A 13639-nucleotide genomic window follows, 5' to 3' on the forward strand; every position below is an offset into this window, starting at 1 on the left:
TGAACCCATCAAAGGAGACACCGATTTCGTATTATGTACAGCATAGCACACAAGCAAAGGTCCAAAAAGGAGAAGTGTACAATCGCAAGACCAAACACAACCAAACCACACAAAGCCACCTCAAGCTCGTCGTTTAATAGCGGCTAGCAAGAGCCCATCTCAACTTTAGAAAGCGCTCGAGTAAACTAGATGTTCGCCACCGCCACACCGGAAAGGAGCCACAGAGCCCGGTACAGCCACCGCCGGTGAGCCGAAGACGAGTCATCACCCTCTCCGGACCAGAACCTCGCGTAACACTTCCCCAAGTACAGGTCCCCTGACTCGGCGTCGTCGCAGTCCGCCCTCAGCTGCCCGACGGCGTCGGCGAGGCACGTGCCGCAGTCCTCCGGGCTCAAGTCCCCGACGCACTGCGCCGCCCCGCGCACGTGCCCGGCAACGCCGAGACGGAACGGCCCCACCGCCTCACCCGGCGCGGCCAGGGAGGAGAGAGCCATGTCGCTCATGGTGGAGGTGTGGTCCGAGGTGGCGGCGGGGCCGCAGCGCTTGAAGGCGAGCGAGTTGTCGGGGCGGCCGAGGAAGGAGTCGTTGCCGTAGCGGAGGAAGCAGGCGCGGAGCTGGAGGGTGGCTGCGGTGGCGGAGGGGCAGAGGGCGGAGAGTTGGGGGAGGGCGGAGCGGACGCAGGAGGCGCAGTCGGGGAGAGATAGGTCACTGCGGCACTGGTAGAGGCCGAGGATGGGGGCGACGGAGCCGGCGAAGGAGGAGGAGAAGTTCGAGTAAGTGGAGAGGGCGGCGGCGTTGGCGAAGGAGGCGAGTAGGGAGTTGAGGTTGGACTGGTAGGGGGAGTTCGGATCATACTTGAGGTTGGAGCAGGCGGCGTAGACCAAGGTGGAGTCGTCGCCGGAGGAGGCGGCGGCGGCGGCGGCGGCGGACAGAAGAAGGGAGTAGAGGAGGAGGAGTGACGGGGAGGAGAGGGGAGATATTATTTCCATCTGTGGTTTTTGTGGTGGCTGCGTTCTTTGGGTTTGTCTGCTTGTGGTTTATGTAAGTGATGGATACTTAGTTTGGAAGTAACATTAGCGAGCCGGCGTGGGAGAGAAGTGGGAGGAAGTAAAGGTGGCAGAGAGGTTCGAGAGTAGAGACAGCTCGAATCTTTGGGCGAAATCAGTGGTTGATACCTTTGGTTAGGCACGTGCAAGGTATAAGATGCATCAACTTTTTTTAACAACTAGATGGACAAATTCTCGTAGGTGCAATCTCTGCAATCTTCTTTGCAGAAAATTTTATTAGTTGAGGAAAGAGGCGGATTTTTGATTGTATTGATGACGCACAAGCAGCCAGGGGGATATGACCAGCTATGAAGATGCATGGTGAGATTGTAGCCTGAGGTCCCCAAGATGTGTCCAGGAGGATGAAGATGCCGAATTGATAGCAGTCTTTAAGAGCATTGTGTTCGCCCAGTGTTGATTCCTCAGAAGCTTTTGACAAGGACTTTTATAGGCTAGATGTTAGACTTAACATGAGAAATTATTCTTAATGAAAAGCAGTTACCCTTGCCTAATCTTTTCTCTCAAAAAAAAATAATAATAACAATAATAAAAGAAGTGAGCGACATTGATGTGATAGCTTGTAAGATTCCGCAATCATTGACATGCAATCATTGACATAGCAAGCATTTATCTGAAGCAGGACAAATCTGGATTACAGCAGAGTAAACTAATATTATTTTCACTACAGCTCGTTAAATAAACACAGTTACACAACTATTACAAGTACAAATTATATAGAATGAACTAAAGCGGGTAAATTTGATTTAAGGATGTAAACTGTTAGAGCTTAATCAACAAGTCGTTGAATCTCTCTCTCTCTCTCTCAATAACAGTATAATTGATCACTCGAGGCAGACATTTATTTAAAAGAAAAGAAAGAAAAAGGAGAAAACATAATAAATAGGTCTCTTAGCACTGTTTTTTATTGCACCTTCACTGCGCTATTCTTTCATGAAGGTTGAAGTCAAGAAGACTTGAGAATACGTTAACGGCTAATTTAAAGCTCGAATGCCTTGTGCACTCAAAAGTACAATATACACAAGCATCATTGCTAATAACAGCTGAGTGCATGTAGCTTACTAGTTATAGAAACAAGATTACAGCTCCAACTTCACAGGTTGGGCATTGGCTTGCAATTCAGGGTGCCTCTTAGTGACGCCACCAATCTTAACCAGATGATATTTACATCACTGCATTCATCTCTTTCACTTAAAGGATAGAGCACCTGAGAATCAAACCCTTTTGCTCCATCCTCTGGTCATCGTTGCCTGCAAATGTTTATTAATTTATTAAACTGTACAACTCAAGCTACCGCAACATATATACAAGGGATCTAAATATCCAGCGGCTGGGTGCTAAAAATCTGACAGACATACCTTCTGGAGGCTGGTAAAGCTTCCGGTTCCGAGGAGCTGACATTTCTTTCTTCAAATTGACTAGTATGTCCTCCATGGCGTACTCCCTTTGCCAGTGTGCAAGCATCGGAAAAAGACTTGGCTCAACCTGGCAAAATTAAGTTATAACTAGCTAAGTACAACATTTCATCAGTATTAGAGATGATAAAATCTTAGCTAGCATATGCTATATGATAAAGTCTTAGATAGCGTAAAATATTTACCACTCCAGTTTCCTGATTTACACATGTCATGTTTATACGAGTCTGGAATCGCACAGTTGGTGGATTATCTGGATAGTCTTTGTCACAGAATAGCTTCAACTGATATATCCGTCCCTCGTGAACAGTCTGAATGTTAAATGAAGCAATAAATATTTGGATTTCATCAGAGATGTGTATTTAAGGCAGAGAGGATAGCATGACCGCTAACATCTTTATTAGTTTAAACAAGGTAGCAAGGACAATACATACATTGTGTGGACCAATAATTGTCCCAGTCCAGGAACGCATATAGATATCATCAGGATCGTCCATTCCATAGCTCACGGTTCCATCACCAATACCTTTCTCCCCTCTCTCAAGCTCTTCCAGCAATCTAAAGTTCCTAGGAACTGAAAAATAAAACAAATGCAATGGTATAATTACATATGCACAATCAATTACCTTATCAGAAATATACACTGGCACATGCATCAAAAAATTCAGAAACATAACCTTGTACGCGCTTTTTTTTTAAGCATATAATTTGATTATAATGCAACGTAAAACAATGAGCTGCAGTTCTGCTCCGAAACAGCCTGAATTGAAAGCTAAACAAATAAACAATAGGAAAATTTCAAGAAATCAATGATCCAGATATTGTGAGAATAGACTGTCAATCTTAATTAACGCACTGAAAACTCATGATTGATAGTAGGCTATCAATTGCCCTAAGTACAAGGACATATGACTACAGAATTATTAACGCTACCTTGTTATGCTTAACGCTGGTGATCTGGATCCCAATTAATAGATCTAACCCAACCTGATCCACCTAACCAAGCCCATTTGCAACCATAGTGTTGGATCTGGATCAACAGAGGCTGAACTTATCAGGTAACATCAAATTTGAGTTAACATGGCCTGACACAGGAATCAGCATGTACAATATTTCAATAAGAATATTTATAGAGATACTAATAATATGATACCAAATTCAAAAATGGTAAATCCATAACTCTCTTTCTCCTTTCCAAATTTCCACTCTCCCCTTCCCTCTTACATTCGCTCTCCTGCACTTCTTTTCTCTCTATGCTTCCATCTTCCTCATCCTCCCCTCCTTGACCTATCCAGTCATCCCAACCACTGGTTCCATCCCTCTCACCTCCAGAGTGTCCTACCGTCACCTGTAGCCCTGCCACACCCTACCACCCTGTCCCCATATCACTGTCTTCCCATTGCCTCACAACAGGCCACCATCTCGCTGCCATATGTTGACTTTGCACCATCAAAGACCAACAAGCAGCTATAGTCCCTTGCTGTCCTCTCCTTCCTTTCCTTTTCCATTTTCTTTCCTTTTTCTCCTAGGCTGGATCTTTTTTGCTGGACTGTCAAAGGATTTTAGACAGAAGTGCAATCTGTACTAGATTCAGCTCAGGCCAGTTGGGCTTTGATGATGGAGATTGACCCAACTTGACACTGACCAAAACCAACCAATTGCCAGCTCTAGTTATGCTATTTGGTGTTGTACATTGTAAAATACAATTCCAATGGCCTAATGTTCACAACAGCTTATAGAAAAACAAGCATGTTGCAACATGAAAATTGCTCCACCCAATTTGTTCTTATTTTCAGATGATACATGTTAACTTTGCTCCATCTGTTTTATACAAGAACCAAGTTCATTAGAAGATTGACAAATTGGTGATATCTAGATGGTTACACTGGAAAATCACAACATTTTACAACCCCCTGATATGAGTAAATTTTTAATAATCAATTCACTGAAGAAAATTAACTAGAGTTACACAAAAGGTTGACAAGAGGAATGGAATAGATAAGTTCCAAGTAAGAGCAACACTGTAATCCCAATGGTTGGAACTTGTTACATAATCTTCCTTTGTCATTAAATCCAGACACAGTTACATGCCACCATAGTTCAACAAATCCTGACAACTTTTACCTCAATTTCATGTCTTGAACCATTGGCAATTTGGCACCACTTGTAATCCAAGATCCTCTCCTTACCAGCTCCTCTCCTTATTAAGCCTGTTTCATTCATATTTGTGTAACATATATGCCCCCTAGAATCAAAGACTGAAATTCATTACTTTATCCTGAACTTTATCACCAATGCTAGCTCTAATATACTCACTTCAAGCACTCATATTTCTGCTTTTATCACAGATACACCTGCACATTCTCATCATTTAACAATTAACTTATGTTGCCACACTCTTCATAATGAGCACCAAATACATCCAAAGGCACTTAGGACCCCACCCTTCAATTTCTATGCAATAAAATCAAAACAGCAAAAGGATCAAATTGAGGTAGTTCATCATCATCAGCTAGTGTCCCACAGAGTGTAGGGTTTTGCACCCCCTCCTTTCCCTAAAAAATATAAGACTTTAGCTTCAACGTCTGACCGCTATATATTAAGATCGATCAATGGGATATCTGTGAAGTAATATAAACTTATGACCCAGGTTACAATTAACAAGGGCTACACCACTATTGTAATAAACTATTTTGTCTCATCATAGCTAGTCTGAGCATTAGTCACACTCGATATACTTTATTATATGCACCTTTCTACCTTGACAACCACTATCCTGTCGCACTTTATACACATGCTATCTTTGCATCAATCATGATTGTCGATTCTTTTCCCGCTAGCAAGAACACAGGTGTGGATTCTCTCCTCTTTATACATTTCCACCATCTGCCTTCAACAAGAAAACAATCTCCGTAACTGGCCTTCCTAGTGTGTAGTCAACTTGGTTCTTCAAGATTGTCAACATTTGTCTCCATCTTTGTTCCAATGTGCTCACACAAAACCTCACACTAAAGCTTATAAAATTGATTCAGTGATTATTCAGATTGGTGCATCACTTTTTTCTAACAATTTGCATAAAGATACTAACTCCAACAATTCAGCAATAACCCATTTCAAGAATTCATTGAATAAATTAAAACCGAACAAGCTTCAAATTGAGCTTCAATTTTCAAAATTTTCCACGTAAAACATATCACCAATCTAATGATTTTGATGGAGCTAAACATTGTGTCTTGTATTTGAGATTGAGGGAACCCAATTCTTGTATATTATCAGCAAAAGCCAGAAGCTAATCAATTTGGCTCACTTTAGAATGACAAAAGAAAGTTTCATTGAAAATGCAAGTTAATCTTTTTTTTCCTGGTCCAAAAGTATAATTATACCTACAATTTTTTTGTTTTACAAGGAAAGAATGCAAATTGCTCCTATAAATAATTTTTGGCAGTCATCTAATATATTATAATAGATATATGTGCTTACAACTCCGTGGCTAAAAGCTTAAGTAACAACATTTAAAGTGCTGAGCTTATATGCATACACAATGCATGGCATGTTTTATTCTGACTCCCCTGTATAAGTATCCAACCTGTCCAAAGCAAAGGGAAAAATTTACCATGACAGCAACAGAGAACTGGAAAGAAAATCCAGATCATATCAAAGTCCAAATGTCAAATCTTCTTCATCTCCCTTCTCATTTTACCTTCCCCTTGTACTTTTTATTTACGGTGTGAGCCCTAGTGTTCGTTGTGCCATAATTGCTTTGCTTGAACATCAGTGCCACGTTCCAATGAAGAAATCAACAATTCATTCTCATCCCGGGTCATTAATTTTGGAGTTGAAAGAAAAGACCGCAAATTAGGTGTTTAACATGTTCTTAAGCCATACTCCTGCTCCCCACCTCTCTAACTCCTGCACCCTGTAGCACTCTGAACCATAAACAGTAAAGAACTCATTATTCCTGCAACATATCTCACTCCAGCTCCTGCTACCATTCTAAATCCTAATTTCTTAGGTTCTCAAGAATGGAGAAATGCTACAAAAACCTAGATCTTCAAAAAATTGGATCTATAGAGGACTCCGAAAAATTGCACTTTTTGAAGGGCCGAGTGCTTTCAAGAATTGAGAAGAAGACCAATCCTTTTCTTTGCTGTCTTTTTCTTGATCTCCATTATCCACAGAATTATCTTCGTTAGAAACATGCAAGGGTTAATTAAGGCCCCATTGCTGCAAATATAGCAGCAAATAACTATATGGATCACCAAAGGACCTAGTGGTTGATAGAACACGAGAAAATAGCAACGGGCATGTTTTGACTCTTGCTTGTAACCATATTGTCCATCTTAAAGAAACAATTTATCATGAAGCATATTATCTAATGGTTGCAAGACTTCATAACTGGCCTTTAGCCATATTAATGCAATTCCTATACCACCACCAAAGATATGTGCTTTGAATACATGGCACGTAGGATTTTATCAACCACGCCTTGTGAACACCCTCCTCCCACTAAGTGTGCCCCCTGTCTGAAAACTTTGCAAAAGTGGGTGGAGTTGTGCAGTTCATGCCATGTGCAGGTGAGGGAAACCTAATCAAGCATGTCAGTTTAGCACTCATCATTTCTCAATTGCCACAATCATACATCTCTTGACCACTTTATAGGAAGACAGCGGCCCACCTGAAATATGAAAGCAACATAAAACCAAGTTTCATCTAGTATGATTCAACTCCATCCATATGAAACACCAAAAGAGTGCTATAATCAGTATACATCCAGGACCTCTACATAGATACCACAGAACTTCAAGTTAATTATATTACAAAGTGAAAAGAATGAAAGCATGTTATCCAGAATGTGGCATATATTTTGGCCTAAAAAAATATTATGTAAAAATCAATAGTTAAGAGCTCGTTAATATGACATAAACAAGGATAAATTGTTGAAACATGCTTGATAATTTGTGTCCATCCATAATTTTTCTATGAATTTGCAATTAATATCAGCCTTCATCCAGTTCCTTGGCTAGTTAAAGAATGCAAGTAACCTCAGAGATTTCAAGCAAAATGTAGAGCAATCGTGTGCGTCGCACAGGTAAGTAGTTTCCTTATTCCAACTACAGAAGGCGACTAGAAAGCATATTACAATTTAACGTTTACTTGTAGTGTAACAGCAAACCTTAACTTAATTGTTGTCCCAAGAAAATGTGTGGCTACAATTTTAAAATCAAACAACAATAAAAAAGAAAAATGTAATTATCATCTAGATTGGAATAGCTTCTAAAGGGGTCATATTAGCAACAGTAACATTAGCTGCAAGCCTACAAGAGAAAGGGAGGGCTTTGGGAAGCAAGTGTGGAACATGTGGTAAACGATAAAGAGGGTAGACAGCTAAGGAGGACTATAAATATAGTAGCATAGAACAAAGGCAAAATATTACTATGGAAAGGAAACAGAAAGCAAGCATTCTATTGACTACATGTACTAAATAGAATCTTTTACAGATTTGTTTTTAGTGTGGGTCGATTCATGAATAAGAAAATCCAAAAAGCCAAGTAAGGCAAGCATCTTTTCCTGCTTTTAACACACCTAAGAAATTCAGATGAGTGTCCAAGTCTGAGATGAACCAAGCTCATGGTTTATCTCGGCTGAGATGGAAAGCATGGAGTTTTGGAGAGATCCAAGATTTTCTCGAGATCTCAGCTAATATTTTTGAACCAATATAGAAAAATTTCGACCAATATGGTAGCAAGTTATTAATTAATGCATCCATTTTAGGAGCTAAAAAGGTGATGCCAGACGCTATGTCCATGCTCACTGCCCCCCCCCCCTCCCTCTCCTCCAAGCGACATTGTGACGACTCAGGACCTTACCCAAAAAGGCTAGCTAGAAAGTGTTACTTGGGTTTCTTGGTCCTATATAAATATCCAAAATCTCTCGGCACACAAACGATGTGTAACTAAAGATACGCCTGCACGATCTCTCATATACTCTCCCTATTTAAGACCTAGCATCTTCACTAGTCTAAGTGTATGAATTTCATCAAATCTAATGACAAACAATATGATCGATCTATGGTCAGCCCCAAAAGAGCCCATATTGTAATGCCCCCTAGTTAAAAGGTATTGTTTCGATCCATTGACTTTATATAAGTACCCAAAGTCTCCTCAATGCATAGCCGATGCAGGACTAAACACATTCTCACACAAGTCCAAACATAAATGGTATCAAAACGGGTTCAACCTATGGTCCATATGGATTAAGAGACACTGCAGCATGAGATTATTTGAGGCTGACTATTGGCTGATCGTCATGTTTGTGATTGGATTTGACTGAATTTGGACCCTTAGCTTGACAAGAACTCCAAAGTTTAAATTAAAAAAATATATGAGGATCCGTGCGAGCATATGTTTAGTTCCACATCAGCTATATGCTAGAAAGATCTTTGGTACTTATACAGGGTCAAGAAACTCAAAGAATATCTTTTAGCTACTCTTATTGGGTGAGGTTCTGGATTGTTATAAGACACCAAGTAGCTCAAAAACACCTTAGCATCCTTTCATGCCACAACCCCTAAAATCCCTCAAGACTACCCATTAGCACCTCCTTAAATGATATACGCCACCTTCTCACCTCACCCAATAATCTCTCTTTCTTTCTTGTTGGACTTGATTACCTAGATTCATTCCAAGATGTCGCAAGTCATAAAGTGGATATTATGATGGATAAACATTAGTAACATTGTTACTCTTTATTTCAATAAGATGATTGACCTTAATGATCATATTATCCATAATTGTTTCACATCAAATTTTCGTTAATGTTTCAGACCTACTTCCAAATATAGTTTTGGTGATTTTGCATCACAATAGCAAAAGTCCAAAAGAAAATCTGTTAAAAAGAATATCGAAAGATTTTTATTCAAAGTCAGAAGATAGTTCTTCCATCTTATGGCAATACAACATACGATAATTTAAATGCCTATGAAATGTTAGTTCTATGATAGCTGAAACTTTGACAAAAAAAATTACTTTTCATGTAAATATTTTAGGAAGATAAGGTTGCAATACTTCCAAATTTTTCCAAAACTCTCAATATATATGCTTAACCTTCAACAAGTCCTTCCCTATATATAAACAAATCAAGGAATTGCAAAAAAAGTTAGTATAACAAATCTATACAACAAATTTAGCCCCATTTATTACTTTTGCCATGAAACCTCAAACCATAATATTAAGGAAGCTTGTAATGTCACCACCCACCTAGACACTTGCTTCTGTCTTGGAAAGACCGTGTTGACATGCATCAACAATACATGTCAGACATGTTAGACAAGGACCACATTCTTGGATTATTGGCATTAAGGCTGATGGAGCGTTAAATTCTTCCAACATGAAGGCCAAAATGGTTCTCACAAAAATCTTGTTATAATTAAAATTGGGGTTTGGATTCTTTACATTTTTTTTAAGAATGAAGGCACTGAAACCTCATGAAATGTCATATCAGTTTTGTGTTTGAGCAAGGTTGGGGGTTCTATTTAAGAACATGTATGTTTACAATGATAGTAAACAAAGATAAGAAATGATCAATTTAAGAGTTCATGATTATATTGGTGACCACTTTTTAAACTCAAAGTATTAATCATGACCAAAATTATTCTCACTAACACCTTCCTAACATATTATTGACTACTTTTTTATGTATGACAACTAGAGTGGCATTATCATGGACTCATGGTTAAATGACAATCAATTTCTAATATACTATCACTAAAATCAAAGAAGCATTTGTCAATTTTATAGATGAAACAACTCAATAGATATAACCTTTCAATGTGTTGTATTCTGCAACATTAAGTAATTAATGTTATAACCTACTTAAAGTTATTGGGTTTCTTCCAGTATCCCTGTATCTTCTAATTAATGTATCTAAGTAATCAATGTTTGGTATCTTTCCATGTTATAACCTTGTATTTTTCTTCTAAGTATGCATCTTGCCAAGTTAGATACTTCGACACATGTCCAAATCTAACCATTCTTTCCATCTTCATGCATCAATAGCTAATTCAGATGGCCAATTGGAAGTAATTAGTTAACAATATACAATAGTAACCTGTTTTTGCAGGGCCGAAGAGTGGATTATCACAAAATGGGGGTACCATATTAAATTGCCTTGAGTAAAAATCAGAAGCCACATTATCTAAATCCTAGCTAATCTACAATTTTATCGTATTTCAATGAGAAGAGATGGAAGAGAGAACTGGAGCCTGTAAAAGTCTATAGGCAACATATCCAAAATTGCCATTTCTTCCTTCACAAATGCACATGCATACACAATAGACATCTAAATAGAAAGGGAAAGAAAAGAAGATAATTGTGCATTGTATCGACAATCACATGAGAAGAACCCGCTTTTCTGAGTTTTCCCCTTCTTATTTCCTCTTAATTTTGCTACTTTGGTTTTGAAACGGGCACCGAGCTCATAATCAAATTGCTATGTCCTTGGACATACCCCTGCCAACAATACTCAACTTCGCAGAGCCAATATCAACTTTATGCCCATCTTAGAACCCTCAAGAGTAGCCAAATATCCCAAGAAACTAGCATTAAACGATGATGAGTTCTTCAATATCGTTTGTTCACCAGCAAAGTATACACCAGGTTAGATCTTGCCTTATAATACACCGCACTCTTATCAGTGCATTCTGCCCCATTTCAAAACACCGGCATCTAATTTCCAGAAATAAAAATCAATGCAAAGAAAAACAATTCAGAAGCCGCAGAAGTTCGCACAATATTTTTATCTGCACCTACCACATCAGGTCAAAAATTCTTTTTTTTTTTTTTTTTTTTTGAACACAACCACCACCATCATCCCAACTCCGAAATCATTACGAGCGAAAGACAACCATCTCAAAAACAACATCAAAGAACTCAGAAAAGAGGAAATATTAACCCAACCATTTCCTATTTCCTTCCAAGGAAAAGCAAAAGCAAACCCTAGGCAAATCAGAGAAGAAACCCTAAAAGCGCCGCAATCAAGCACGATTCCCGTGACGAAGAGCACATCAAGAAATGAAAAATCGAAGCGCATGGAAAGAAATTGATGATGAGAGCTCACCGACAACCCGCGATCCCTCGGAACCCATTGCGGCCTCTCTCTCTATTTCTTTTTCTGTAGCTTGGGTCAGGGGACTGACACTGGGGTTCTCTCTCTTATAGATAGGGACTGCGGCGAGTGGGGGAAATAAGGGCAGGAAACCGTCACGGGGGGTTACGGTATTCGGGGCTTGTGTTCTCCCGTCCCGAAGAAAAAGTGGGAAAAGGAAAGGGGAGGAGGAAAAGGAAAGGTCCTCCCACGAGGTTGCCTTGGAGCGTAGAACAGTTGGTGACAACGGAAAAGTAATACTGAGAGTGTGTAACAGGTAACGGAGGATAATGTAAGCGAAAAAAACAAGACGTTTTTTTTTTGAAGTTTTTTTTTAACATAAATATTCTCTAAAATATTAAATTTTGCATAAATATTTTTTTAAAAAATTAATATTTACATATATATATATATATATATATATATATATATCTTCATAAAATATTATTTTACTATTTTATCTTTTTTATTCTTATTTTTGTGTGTGTGTATATATATATATATATCATCTAACATCGTTAAAAAATTAATAGTTTCAAATTCCTGCTGTCCCCGTGAGGCAGAGCTACCGCCGGTATTAGGGGCTGCGTTAACCGAAGGCGATTTTCCAATAGCTAAATACTCCGGTTGTTGAAGAACAGGAGCTTGGGGATTGTTATCTGGTTCAAGCGCGGCTTCCTTAATTGCACTAGCGCACTCAGGTGAGCAGCAAGCCGTTGGTTGAACCAATAGGGGCTCTGGCAGAAGGTACCACCAGACACCCAATCCCAGCAGAAGACATGTTAGTAGGACGAATCGGCTGTCTTTGACGTAGGCGAAGGCCATTGCCTCTGATAAGCCGAATGTCCTTGTACGACTACTTTTTCTTGTGGCGTCCGCTAATCCAATAACGTAATCCGGGGATCTAAGTAGGGTGGCTTTGTTGCCTCTATTTTGATCTATTGCCGAAGCAAAATGAAAGGGCAACTGGCTGATCCCGGTGGCAAGCGGTTTCCATAAGGAGAATGGTTGGAGTTCTACTTTTTTGAGCGAAATCTGTCTTTCCGACGTTTGATTTTCTTTTCTTTATTCTAGCTTGGAAATCGGGTTGATCCATTGTCGCGATAGATGACTACCGGAAATCCCTGCCTTGATCGTTTTCGGAAAGCGCCTTCCCCTTTTTGGTTGGTTTAAGGGGCGAGAGGGGGCGTGGAACTACTACTACGATTCTCATTATTCTCATTTCGCTTTATACTAAAAAGAGGAACACGGAAAAAGGTTGATTAGAAACAAATTGTGCAAAGAGGCGATGCATGACTCCAGCATAAAAAAAATGACATTAATCCCGGAGCTGTGTGATTGAGACAGCTCTAAGATCTTGTTCGTAGTTTCCGTTTAAAAAGTTGTACTCAGTGCTTTCGCTGAGAAATGTTTGGGAGAAGGATAGTGCACCATTAGTTGAACCATCTCTCTCGGATCTCTCGGAAAGCCTTTGGGTTGTGGGGCTATTGTTTCCTTGAGGCATGGTTTGAGCCCTGGTGCGGAGCTCGGTAGTAGTCTGACTTCGGGAAGAGAACGGTCGGAAAGCACCAAGCAAGGAAAGCACTCAGCTAAAAGCATAACAGCAATCCCAGCCCGCAACAGCAAGAAAAGCAGTCCCTACTGCCGCGTCAAGCTAGGCCTGAAACCTCCAAAAGAGAAAAGGAAAGCGCTGTTAACAGCAGGAAGAGCAGTCCGTACCGCAAGCCGTACGTTCAGCGATTATTATACGCAAAAAGCGGATAACGCAAGAAATGATTGCTTAATTACAATGAATATAGTCCCTAAAGACGAGACGGAGTCCCCAAGGACAGCTTTCTTTATAGAAGATGCTGCTAGCGCATTGTACTGGCCGTAGGGGACTCAAGCCCTCGTCGATTGAGAGGCATCCATTTCGTAGGTTCCTTGACACGCGGAGCGCGTCTCGTGGGTACAGTCGTCACCGCTACCGAATAATGCTGAGAAAAATGGGTCGAAGCAAGGGCGGTAGGCGGGGAAGGA

The 13639-nt window shown here is 40.0% G+C and overlaps 2 protein-coding genes across 2 annotated transcripts; both read right to left on the reverse strand.

Annotated features, from left to right (window-relative positions):
• LOC103701093 (plasmodesmata-located protein 6-like) lies at positions 1 to 1506 on the reverse strand. Its single transcript, XM_008783059.4, has one exon. The coding sequence runs from the start codon at positions 987 to 989 to the stop codon at positions 186 to 188; it is 804 nt and encodes a 267-aa protein (XP_008781281.1). The 5' UTR covers positions 990 to 1506; the 3' UTR covers positions 1 to 185.
• A 280-nt stretch (positions 1507 to 1786) lies between these two features.
• On the reverse strand, positions 1787 to 11842 carry LOC103701087 (ubiquitin-conjugating enzyme E2 variant 1D-like). The gene is made up of 5 exons (XM_008783048.4): positions 11594 to 11842; positions 2914 to 3053; positions 2665 to 2790; positions 2423 to 2549; positions 1787 to 2314 (listed from the first exon to the last, which is right to left on the reverse strand). Exons 1-5 carry the CDS (start codon positions 11619 to 11621, stop codon positions 2256 to 2258), a joined length of 480 nt encoding a protein of 159 aa, XP_008781270.1. The 5' UTR covers positions 11622 to 11842; the 3' UTR covers positions 1787 to 2255.
• Between the last annotated feature and the right edge of the window lie 1797 nt (positions 11843 to 13639).

The sequence above is a fragment of the Phoenix dactylifera genome, chromosome 9, assembly GCF_009389715.1.
Source record: "Phoenix dactylifera cultivar Barhee BC4 chromosome 9, palm_55x_up_171113_PBpolish2nd_filt_p, whole genome shotgun sequence".
Taxonomy (NCBI): Eukaryota; Viridiplantae; Streptophyta; class Magnoliopsida; order Arecales; family Arecaceae; genus Phoenix; species Phoenix dactylifera.